At 35.6% G+C, this 12,295-nt stretch overlaps 1 protein-coding gene and 1 long non-coding RNA gene across 2 annotated transcripts; both read left to right on the forward strand.

Moving 5' to 3' along the window:
- The first annotated feature begins 855 nt into the window (after window positions 1–855).
- LOC136069265 (uncharacterized) lies at window positions 856–2,409 on the forward strand. The gene is made up of 2 exons (XR_010630497.1): window positions 856–1,398; window positions 2,124–2,409. It is a non-coding gene; the product is annotated as an uncharacterized LOC136069265 (long non-coding RNA).
- A 2,731-nt stretch (window positions 2,410–5,140) lies between these two features.
- On the forward strand, window positions 5,141–7,624 carry LOC111999479 (glutathione S-transferase U19). Its single transcript, XM_024031606.2, has 2 exons — window positions 5,141–5,581; window positions 7,004–7,624. Exons 1-2 carry the CDS (start codon window positions 5,267–5,269, stop codon window positions 7,346–7,348), a joined length of 660 nt encoding a protein of 219 aa, XP_023887374.1. The 5' UTR covers window positions 5,141–5,266; the 3' UTR covers window positions 7,349–7,624.
- Window positions 7,625–12,295: the final 4,671 nt, after the last annotated feature.

Consider the following 12,295-nt stretch of genomic DNA (forward strand, 5'->3'; position numbering starts at 1 on the left):
GTCTCTTTGCATTTCCAATAATAAAAAATTTAAAATAAAAGCCTCTTTGCATTCTCTTTCACGCTTTGAGCATTTCCTGTCCCCGGCATATTAGTGCACCTCACTAGCTCTCTTCAAAAGTCTCTTTGCGTTTCCAATAATAATAAATAAATAAATAAAGTCCATTTGCTCTCTTTCACGCTTTGAGTATATATTGCCGGATACAGGATATACAAAATCCTCTTTTTTCACAGTTATCTTTGCATTTCTCTCATTTGCTTCAACACCTAGAGTTCTGTGACAATGGCGAACGAGGTGGTTCTGTTGGATTTCTGGCCTAGCATGTTTGGGATGAGAGTCAGAATTGCTTTGGCTGAGAAGGGTATCAAGTATGAGTACAAGGAAGAAGACTTGATGAACAAGAGCCCACTGCTTTTAGAGATGAACCCCATTAACAAGCAGATCCCAGTAAGGAAGTTTTACTGGTGGGTAGCATTAGGAAGTCGAGCGGGGAGCTTGTAGTCCTTCTGTAAGAACTTCAATTCTTTCATAATGAATTCTGTTATGCCTTGAGGATCGGTGGGTCAAATCCTCCCCAGGTTTTTACCGAGTGGTTTCCTGGGTGATCATATCTTGTGTTATTTTTTATTCCGCTGCTTTATATCTTGATATGATTATTTGATTGCTTTAACCTAGAATTGCATAATTTGACTAAGTAACAACTTGGCTAATTAATCTAGGCTACGCAATCTGTGTGTTTAAGGGGTCTAAATTTCCAACAGTTACCTTAACAAGTTTTAAAGATTGTGAAAAGAAATTGTCTATGGTATATTATATGGGATCTGGATCCTCTCCATTTTCTTTTTTTTTTTGAAATGGAGAGTGTCCAGTTAAGGGCTGAGATTTAATTAAAATCAATCTATGGTCGGAAATATGCCACGTCATTTAAAAGACACTAACCTAACATTTCACGAAGAGCCATGGGCAAACAAACGTTAGTTTCACTATGTTCTTTCTTTTGACTCTTGGCTCTCTCACTCATCTCAATTTCTTTCTCACTCTCAACAAAGTCTAGCCATGGCTGACCTCTCCTTGCACGGATATCACCTCCATTGACAGATCTTATGACCAAAATCACCCTAAATATCTAGGTTTTCTTCTCTATCTCTCTATCCCTCTCCTCTTTGTGTCTCTCTCCCTCCCATCAAACCCAGCGATGGCCATTGGTCAAGCTTCTCCAGTTCACCATACCCACACACAGTTGTGCATCAACTGTATTTCTGCCATCCACCTCTCTCTCTCTCTCTCTCTCTCTCTCTTAGGTTTCTCTCTCTCATCGAACCCAATCAAATCAAGGGGAGAAGGGAGGAGGGGTGTTTGTTTCTCAAGAATCCGAGAAAGATTTTGAATCGGTTTCTGGTAAATCCCCTTTATTAACAACTCTCTGATTTTTTTTTTTTGACCCTTTTCCAGGCTCCAATTATACTTGGATCTGTGGGCTTTGTTGTTCTACTTGTTATTGTTGTGTTGTGTATCTGGGTGGTGGTGGTGGTTTGTATGGATCGACTTCGGGAAGCTTGTGATGTAGTAGTTTGATTCAAATTTGGGAACTTTTTACTGATTAGGGTTCTGGGCTTTGGCTATTTTTGAAACTTTGTTATTGTTGTGATGTAGTGTTTTGTTGGAAATGGTAATTTGGGGGTTTGAGCTTTAAGAAAAAAAAAGGGTGTTTTGGATATGGGTTTGTTGTGAATTTTGATTTGACTACTTTGTATGAACTCAAATGATAGTGAATTCATTTGCTTAATGCTTGTCGTAGTTTATGCTTTTGTTGTTTTTACTTTACATTTAAAATTTTGAAATTATTGTGAAATATTGATTAATAGCAGAAATCTTTGTGATTGAGTAATACAACTGAGTTTAACTCGCTGCTGCTTCTGTTTCTAAAGGAAGTTTTTAGTTTATAATTATTTAGAGGGAGTCTATGTATGCTACTTGTATATACTTATCCCAAAAAAAAAAAAAAAAGTATGATGCTTGTATATAAACGGTTTACTAACACAGTTTGTATCACTTGATTCACTTGTCAAATAATAAGGCTTACAAGTATCATCTCTTTTCATGGTTTCATTTTATGTTTGCAGGAATTGATTATTTGAGGAATCCTCTTGGTATTGATCAGATCCATCTTGTTGCATGACTGCCTATTTGCAGTTGAACTCTACTCTCTACCAGTTGAGCCAAATATTTGTGAAATTAGTCTTAAGTGTAGTGTATAGGATGGTGCACATAGTCAAGCCATTTTTCTAGCTTAGGATATTGTTTTTCTAATTTAGAATCATGTTTTGTAATCTTTGACACAAGTTGTGAATAAATGCTCTAATGGTTGTTTATATACCAATTGGTTTGGTAATGGTGTACTAGTGTTTCGAGCATACTTTGTACATTTGAATATGTGGAATTAAGATATATTTCAGGTTCATAGCTTGTTTTGAAGCACAAAATGACCATAAAAAGAAAAATCCTCCAAATCCAATTTATGAATGGAAACAACAAAAGTTACTACCAAAAATCTTGCTTGTTAAATACATAAGATAAGTACCTCTTATCACTTATACAAGAGCTGCAAAAGAAATTCAACATGAAACCATTGAAGGTTCACGTTTTCAACAAAGAGAGCAATCTTCAAATCAAATACATATAATAATTCCTGCTGAGTTACAAATACTTGCTCATTTGATCATTTAAGAGGGAAAAAGAGAGAGACCATGTACGTTAATTCTTGTAGTGGACGATTTTTTCCAACATCAGATTATATTGAAAGATTACATATTCAAGTCTTACCACTACCATAATTAATATGGATTTCAGCAGTATGTTAAGCACGAGATGATTGAAGAGCAATGTGTCGGGTTGAGTGGTGAACTTTGTCACCTTGTGATTTTAATTTGAAGTTTGAACAAATTGAAACAGGATTATGCTTCATAGCTTAATAAGAATTTTGAACATTGAAGTTTGTCACATTAAATCAGGGGTAAGTTACATAAGCTATGAAATAAAATCAATGACATTATCTATTTGATTAAATATCAAATTTTTTGCTAATAAACTCATTCAAATTTTACACTAGTACAAAGGAAATTTTGAATTTAAGAATCTTCATTGAAAATCTACCTAGACAGTTAGTGATCCAAAGATGAACAAAAGTTTATTAAAATGAACATTTTGATCACAAGACCATGAATCCATGATAACAAGAGTTCTATTGAAACCATAACAACATGATTGTTGACAATAAACAACTTTCACCACTATAATACATGATTCTCATAGAAAATTGGGCAAGAAAAAGAAGTCTTGCATCCTTGAAGATCTACTTTCTGAGAAGATTTTGCAGATTCGAACAATTTCTAATGGCTTGATCCGTTGAATGGGTTCATGGGTGTCGCTCACTTCATTTCTAAGAAAATGATATGCTTATCATGGATCTGGGTTTGAGCAAAGGAATGGAGCCACCACTAGCAACACTGATGATCCACCACACCCACAATGACGCCCCACCCACAATGACACCGCAACCAAGCCGTGTCCACCATAACAACCCAAAATCTTAGATCGACCACCACCAAAACCCAAATTGCAACCTACACGTCACACTCCTCAAAACCCAAACCCAAATCAGTCATGCTTCTCCTTCACAAATCAAAACCTAAACCCATATAGCCACCCTTGGCTCCTCCATTATCGCAACGGTGACCCAAAGCTACTGCCTATCTAAACCAAAGCATGGGAGATGAGAGAGAGAGACATAGACTGAACAAAGAGAGAGAGAGAGAGAGAGAGAGAGAGAGAGGAATAAAATCAAATAAGAAGTAATGTAAAGAGTAGTAAGTGATTTTTGCCTTTAATGATGATTCTCGGACCAATGCGTGGGAGAGGAGTATTTGATCTGATTTCTTATTTGATTTTTTGATGAAACTTGTTAGAATAACAAAAAAATTAAAGATGAATTACGAAGCATAAACGGAATGAACCACAAATAAGTAAAGTGTCAAAAATAAAATTATAGGTGAGTAAATTAAATTCGGTCTAAACTTCATGTAGATAATCTGAAAAAAAAATTTTAAAGTAGAGCAAAAGAGACATTGACCGATAGACTAAACACCCAATGAAAAAGTTAGAAATGGGACATAGACTGATAGACTCAACACCCAATGAAAAGTCAGAAATGCAAAAGTGATAAATTATATGACGAAAGCAATGACATCGTCGAGTGCGAAAGAGTCGAGGAATATAGGCCCTACTGCTTGGCGTGCTATACATTTCGAGTCCATTGTATATTTATTTGCTTTTGTATGGTATGGGATTCTTATCCTCATGAGTAATATTAGTGAACCTCACTAGCTCTCTTTCAGGTCTCTTTGCATTTCCAATAATAAAAAATTTAAAATAAAAGTCTCTTTGCATTCTCTTTCACGCTTTGAGCATTTCCTGTCCCCGGCATATTAGTGCACCTCACTAGCTCTCTTCAAAAGTCTCTTTGCGTTTCCAATAATAATATGTTGGGTTACACGTGTGAGTGAAGTCCCACATTGAATAAAGATAAGAAGAATAAGTGGTTAATATAACATCATTGAGCACATACCCATTGAGGCTTAGGCCTTTTGGGTTAAAGTGTGTCTCTATATGTTATATTAACTACTTAAGGAAACTCCCCAAGGTGTTTATCTCCCGAACAAGTGGTATCAGAGCTCATGGTGGTGTGCGGCGAAGGTGGTGAGGTGTTCATGGTCCCTACCCAGCAAGGACAGAGAAAGCCTTAATGGTCCACACACAAAAATCCTGGAGAAAAAGAAAAGCCCAACAAAGGAATATTGCAAATGGTGCTAAACAATGATGAGGTGCGAGGTTCCCATGGACATGGACGTGCGGAGTTCCCATGGATGTGCGTGCAGGTTGACACGTGGTTCCCATGGATGACGTACGAGAGACCCATGGATGACGCGCTGATGAAGTGAAAAGTCCATTAAGCAAGGGGGAGCGAGTAGGACTTATTCATGGCCCACAGAGAAGTCTTGAAGCCCACAGAGTGATAGAGACTCACACGTGTGATAGAAACTCCTCAAGGTGTTTATCTCCCCAATATAATAAATAAATAAATAAAGTCCATTTGCTCTCTTTCACGCTTTGAGTATATATTGCCGGATACAGGATATACAAAATCCTCTTTTTTCACAGTTATCTTTGCATTTCTCTCATTTGCTTCAACACCTAGAGTTCTGTGACAATGGCGAACGAGGTGGTTCTGTTGGATTTCTGGCCTAGCATGTTTGGGATGAGAGTCAGAATTGCTTTGGCTGAGAAGGGTATCAAGTATGAGTACAAGGAAGAAGACTTGATGAACAAGAGCCCACTGCTTTTAGAGATGAACCCCATTAACAAGCAGATCCCAGTTCTCATCCACAACGGGAAGCCTGTGTGTGAGTCCCTCATCATTGTTCAGTACATAGACGAGATCTGGAATGAAAAGTCTCCATTGCTTCCCTCTGATCCTTACCAGAGAGCTCAAGCCAGGTTCTGGGCCGATTTTGTTGATAAAAAGGTACCTTTTTCTGCAATTTCTTTTCATTGCCCTTTTCTTTTTGCTATTTTAATTTCTTTCCATTTTGGGTTTAAGAATATGTCTTATATTAGCTTTAGCTTTATTCTTAAGCAGTTAAATTTTTATATTTCTCGAATAAATAAATTAATCCCCAAATATTATGTATTTATTATTTTTTAGGAAGCCCAAATATTATTATTTAAAAAAAAAAAAAAAAAAAAAAAGAGAATATGATTCAAAGTTAATTTTTTGTTTCTCGGTTTTCATGGGTGTCTCATACATTTAACCCTTTTTGTTGTTTTATTTTAGTTTTTTAATGTTCAGTTAATACTTAATACTAGGTGAAATATTTTAGTTTATGTTTATGAGGTTGGATTCGATTGATTTCTTTTTTAAAATGTTATTTGGGACGTTTAAATTCTATTATAATTTACTAGTTCTTTTTTTAATTATACTAAAAAGATAATGATAATAATTTACTAGTTCGTAGGTCATGTCAAGGAAATGATTTAATTAGACATGCAAGATGACCCTAGAAAATATTTGACCAAGGAAATTGCGAATTCTATGAAACTGTATAAAATATTGTGATTAAAAAAAGAAGTTGTGATTTTGGACTAAATCTTAAAACTCCTTGAGTTTTATATTTGACGAGTAGACTAAGATACTGAATCTTGTTCTTTTATCCCTTAAGTTGTTTGTCAAGGATTTCATATATTTGAGGAAGATTAAATTTGCTTCAAGATACTGAAGTAGCCCCTGTTTCATTACTATAGTAGTTCTCCTCGTAGATTCAAGGAACCATTTATGAATTTAGGAGTTTTGTTTTTGAAGTGTCACAAGTAGTATTTAGAAATTCAAATTGAACATAAAACTAATATTCAGTCTTACATCTGCTCCTGCAGTTCACACTCAATTTCAAGTTTTTGTTTCCACTCCTAGGAGATCCTAGAGATCAAAGCAGAGTGTAGGCAGTGAATTAATTTAAACGCCTAAGTGATTACTAAGATGTCTTTCAGAAAAAGGAAAAAAAAAATGAAAGAAATAAGAGCAGGGAGAAAAAGAAGGAAAGAAAATTTGATGGTTAATATTTGCTTTTCATTGACCATGTTCAATTTATGTAATTGTTGGGTACCAAATTCAAACCTTATTTCTGCCCTCTCTTAGCATTAGTTATGTTCAAGAGCCATTGGTTTTTTTGTAAGTCACTAATTAAAATTTTCATTAAAAAATAGTCGCTAATTAAAATAAAATTTAGGAGTCAGTCCAGTAGTCTCTCTCTATCATACAATCAAGAACATATTTTATGGGCCTTTCCCACTTGCTAATGTCTAGAGGAATATTCAGTTTGCCCAGTAGACTTGATTTGAAATTCATTACTGTCATTGTTCATCCTAGTAATACAATGTGTGGAAAATTCAGGTTTATGGAGCTTCAAGGAAGCTATGGAGCACAAAAGGAGAAGAGCAAGAGGCAGGCAAGAAGGAATTCTTTGAAATCTTAAAGACATTGGAGGTGGAGCTTGGTGACAAGCCTTACTTTGGGGGTGAAACATTTGGGTATGTGGACCTCTCTTTTATCACTTTCTACTGCTGGTTCCATGCCTATGAGGTCTTTGGCAATATCAACATAGAGGCGGAGTGCCCCAAGATTATCGCGTGGGCTAAGAGGTGCCTGCAGAAGGAGAGTGTGGCCAAGACTCTTCCTGACCAGAAGAAGGTTTATGAGTTTGTTGCTCAGATGAGGAAAAGGTTTGTTTCGGAGTAGAGTAATGATTAGGCCCCAATCTAGAAGTGCTAGCATATTATGGTTTTGGATGGTTTTGTAATATTGTTGGTTTTATGTACTGTTTAAGTTTGGATTTGTTTCATTAGTGTCCGTTTAGCTTGTAAGACACTTTGATGTGTCTGCGGAGCTTTTCTAAAGGGCATGTATTGTACTGTTTAACTTGTAAGACACTTTGATGTGTCTGCTGAGCCTTAGATCTAAAAAGGGCTTGTACTGAATCATGAATAAGAAAGACACTTTGTTGTGTGAGCTAAATTTTCGATCCAACTAAGGCTATGTTTGGTTCCCGTAAAATATTTTCTGGAAAATAAATATTTTTCGGAAATGCTATTTTTGGAAAAGGAAAATATTTTTAGGCTGTTTGGCTACCTCAAAATTCGTTTTACAGAAAATCAATTCCGGTGTTTGGTTCGTTCAAACATTTTTATGGAAAATGCTTGACATAGCCAAGCCACCCAATTTTTCATACACTTCCTCTGCTGTAAACATGTGGAAAATGAATCAATTCCACACTCAACTCACAAAAGAAACAAAACCTAGCAAAAAAATTCATCAAATCCGGTCAAATTGAGAGAAGAAGGAAGAGAGAGAGGCGACTGGATTCGATCTAGAGGCGAGATCGCGCGGCGGAGGCGAAGGCAAGATCGAGTGGCGTTGGAGTCGAACTGGTGCGATCGTCGGACTGGAGCTCATTCTGTGGTCGTCGAACTAGAGCTCGGTCTGAAGTTCCTCACCGTTTCTCTCTCTCTCTCTCTCTCTCTCTCTCTCTCTCTCTCTCTCTCTCTCTGAAATGCTTTGAAATGAAAATAGGAACTGAAAATAATTTCCGGGGTCAAAGCTTATGTTTTACGGTCAAATGAAAATAATTTCCGGAAAAGCCTATTTTCAAAGCCAACCAAATAGCCTATTTTACGGAAAATGATTTCCTAAAACCATTTGAAGTCAAAACAAATGGACCTTTATTCAAACTCTAACTTGCCATCTAGTGTGTATTTAGATATCGTTTATTTTGCTGTAAACTAAAAACTTATGGCTGAAACCAATAAAAAAAATAATTTATGGGTTACTGTTCACTGTTGAATGTACTGTACATTTGTCTTAATGTACTGTTCATATGTACATTAGTCTTAATACACTGTTCATGTCCATGAACAGTGCATTAAGGCAAATGTACAGTACTTTTAGCAATGAATAGTAACTCATTATTTTTTTTATTGTTTTCAGCAATGAACAATGCAAGAGGTGTTGGTCAAAAAAAAAAAAGGCCAGACGTGAGGAGCAAGATGCTACCAAACAGGACTAGCGTATTCAAAAGTTTTGGTACCAACAATACGAGGAAACAAAACTTTTTAGTTTTTATAATATTTTTCACAGCTCTTAACATGATTTTGTGATTGGGATAATTGCAAAAGTGGCATAAGTGATGGTTTCGTGTGGAAGTGGAAGCAATGTGTGTTGTAATAACAAGTTGTTACTGTTAGGTTCTAAGGTCTTAGGAGTTTTTGTATTTAGAACTCTAATTTGTAATGTTGGCAAACCATGATCAAAACACTGTATTTAGTCTTGTTTAGAATTGCTCAAAGTTGGTTTAATATTGTAAAGTTGGAATCGAGTGGCTGCAGAAGTACTTGGGACTTTCGGCCTGGCTCGATCGATCGAAGAATAGACTCGATCAATCAAAAATCGCACAGGTTGAATTTTTTGCAGATTTTCCAACTCAGCCCTACTTCATTAAATGTTTAGGGTTTTGTGTTTTTACCCTAGGTATATAAACTAAACCCTAGCCACGTTTTTGTGGGTTGTCCATATTGCTTTGTTGCTCATACATTGCTGTTTTGTGTGAATCTCGTGTGAGATCTTTGAGGAGACTTCCTTTACACAAAACTTAGGGTTTTCAAGGTAGAGATGATTTCAACATCTTGAAGATCATTATAGTTGCAACCATTGGAACTTAAAAAGAAAAGCAAGCGGGGAGCTTGTAGCTGATTGAAGAATTCAAGAAAGAAGTAGTCCATGTCCGTTTAGCTTGTAAGACACTTTGATGTGCCTGCGGAGCTTTTCTAAAGGGCATGTATTGTACTGTTTAACTTGTAAGACACTTTGATGTGTCTGCTGAGCCTTAGATCTAAAAAGGGCTTGTACTGAATCATGAATAAGAAAGACACTTTGTTGTGTGAGCTAAATTTTAGATCAAACTTAGGTTGTGTTTGGTTGTCGTAAAATATTTTTCAGAAATGTTATTTTCGGGAAAGGAAAATATTTTCAGGCTTTTTGGTTGCCTCAGAATTCGTTTTACAGAAAATCAATTTCGGTGTTTGGTTCATTCAAATATTTTTACGGAAAATGCTTTACATAGCTAAGCCACCCAATTTTCCATACACTTCCTCAGCTGTAAACATGTGGAAAATGAATCAACTCCACACTAACTCACAAAAGAAACAAAACCCAGCAAAAAAATTCATCAAATCCAGTCAAATTGAGAGAAAAAGGAAGAGAGAGAGGCGACTAGGTTCGATCTAGAGGCAAGATCGCGGCGAAGGTGAGATCGAGCGGCGTTGGAGTTGGACTGGTGTGATCGTCGGACTAGTGCGATCGACGATCTGGTGCGATCGTCAGATTGGAGCTCGATTTGTGGTCGTCAGACTGGAGCTCGGTCTAAAGTTCTTCACCGTCTCTCTCTCTCTCTCTCTCTCTCTCTCTCTCTCTCTCTGTGGAAATGTTTTAAAGTGAAAATAGGAACTGAAAATAATTTCCGAAGTCAAAGCTTATGTTTTACGGTCAAATGAAAATAATTTCCGGAAAAACCTATTTTCAAAGCCAACTAAACAGCCTATTTTACGAAAAATGATTTCCTGAAACCATTTGATGCCAAAACAAACGGACCCTTATTCAAACTCTACCTTGCTATCTAGTGTGTGTTTGGATATCGTTTATTTTGCTGAAAACTTAAAACTTATGGCTGAAACCAATAAAAAAATAATTTATGAGTTACTGTTCACAGTTGAATGTACTGTACATTTGTCTTAATGCACTATTCATGTACATTTGTCTTAATACACTGTTCATGTCCATGAACAGTGCATTAAGGCAAATGTACAATACTTTCAGCAATGAATAGTAACTAAAATTATTTTCTTTTATTGTTTTCAGCAATGAACAGTGCAAGAGGCGCTAGTCAAAAAAAAAAAAAAAGGCAAAACGCCAGACATGAGGAGCAAAACGCTATCCAAACGAGACTAGTGTATTCAAAAGTTTTGGTACCAACAATACGAGAAAACAAAACATTTTAGTTTTTATAATATTTTTCACAGCTCTTAACATGATTTTGTGATTGGGATAATTGCAAAAGTGGCATAAGTGATGGTTTCATGTGGAAGTGGAAGCAATGTGTGTTGTAATAACAAGTTGTTACCTTAGCAAGTTTTAAAGATTGTGAAAGAAAATTGTCTATGGTATATTATATGGTCATAAAAAATAAAAGGCATCACGTATGTAGTTATAAATTTAACAAACTCGTGTCGAAAGAAAATTAATAAACTCATGTCAACCAAGTAATCATTTTAATGATTCTCAAAAAAAAAAAAAAAAAAGAAGTAATCATTTTACTAAGTGAATAATCACATATGAGAATCTCTCAAATAAGCAACGAGAGAACATTAATGATTGCAAATTCTCGTGAAATATTTTGTTTTTTTCTTTCTATAGGCAAAAACAGAAAAACATATCTTCATTCCAATATCTGGCGGTGGAACAACTTTTCATGTAAAGTCAAGTGAATAATTAAGGCACAAATCCATTCAATCTGTTATAATAAAATAGAGTTAATAATACTGTTTTGAAGATTGGAGATCGGTAAGATCCATAAAAAAACCTACTTAAGATTACTACACATAAAACATTTTCACAATCTTATAGTTGTGAATTAAATATTTTAAGATTAGTTCTGTCATTACTTTTTGCTTTTGTTGTTGTGGATGGGTTGGGTTTTAAGGGATTTTGGTTCTAATGGAGATGAGAATGTGGTTTGGGCAAGTCTCATTCATGATGGGTCTTCAAGGATTTCAAGGAATTTTGATTTTGCTTTGATTCTCATGATGGAAAAGATTTGGTTTTGGGGGTCTTCAAGGATTTCAAGGAATTTTGATTTTGCTTTGATTCTCATGATGGAAAAGATTTGGTTTTGGGTGCTCATCATGTTAATGGCAGTTGATGGGTTTTATCAAAATTTGGGTTTTGCAACTTTTTAATCTATATATTGTCTTGTACAGCCCCTCTTTCGCAAAGAAATCACTGGGCACACAAGAAAATGAGTTGAAGAAAACCAACCAAACATAGAACAGTCTCTAGTAAAAAGATTTGAAGGAAAGCATTTTCTTGATTTTTTTTCTCAAGATCCGATCTTCCTTTTTTCCATTCTTCTCCGGAAAGCCATGGTTTTGATGCCTTTGTTGATCAAGTGGTTGTGATGATGTTGGAGAGAGGAAAAAAAGAAAAAAAGACAATGGAGAGAAAATCTAAAATTTCTGTGAAAACTGGAAATTGATGCTGAAGGAAGAAAGAGAAGGTTTTTTTTTAGCCCTTGGATCTCTTACTTGCCAGGTGTCAGTCATCCGTATAAAAACGGGAGACAACAGGAGATATTAAAACTGGAGAGGAGCCTGTCCCTATTTTATTTTTCCTTACTGTTAATGTTTTATAAAATTAGTTAGAAATGCAGATACGTAGGTTATCTTTCTAATCCACGTAAAGACCAATGACAAAATAATATTTGTTCACTTATAGCTACATTTCCATGAATACATTTTCATTTCATGGAGATCTATTAAGTAAACAATATGCTATTTCTTCAATTCGCTTAGAGATTGTTGGAATTCATGAAGCAAGTTGTGAATGTGTTTAGTTAACATCAACAATTCAATATATTCA

This window comes from Quercus suber, unplaced genomic scaffold, assembly GCF_002906115.3.
Source record: "Quercus suber isolate HL8 unplaced genomic scaffold, Cork oak 2.0 scaffold_10, whole genome shotgun sequence".
In the NCBI taxonomy this organism is placed as follows: Eukaryota; Viridiplantae; Streptophyta; class Magnoliopsida; order Fagales; family Fagaceae; genus Quercus; species Quercus suber.

Excerpts from the sequence above, each read along its gene's own strand:
- LOC111999479 (XM_024031606.2), top strand. The coding sequence starts at position 5,267 with ATGGCGAACGAGGTGGTTCTGTTGGATTTCTGGCCTAGCATGTTTGGG. Across the intron at positions 5,582-7,003 it reads CCGATTTTGTTGATAAAAAG|GTTTATGGAGCTTCAAGGAA; the intron begins GTACCTTTTTCT and ends TGGAAAATTCAG.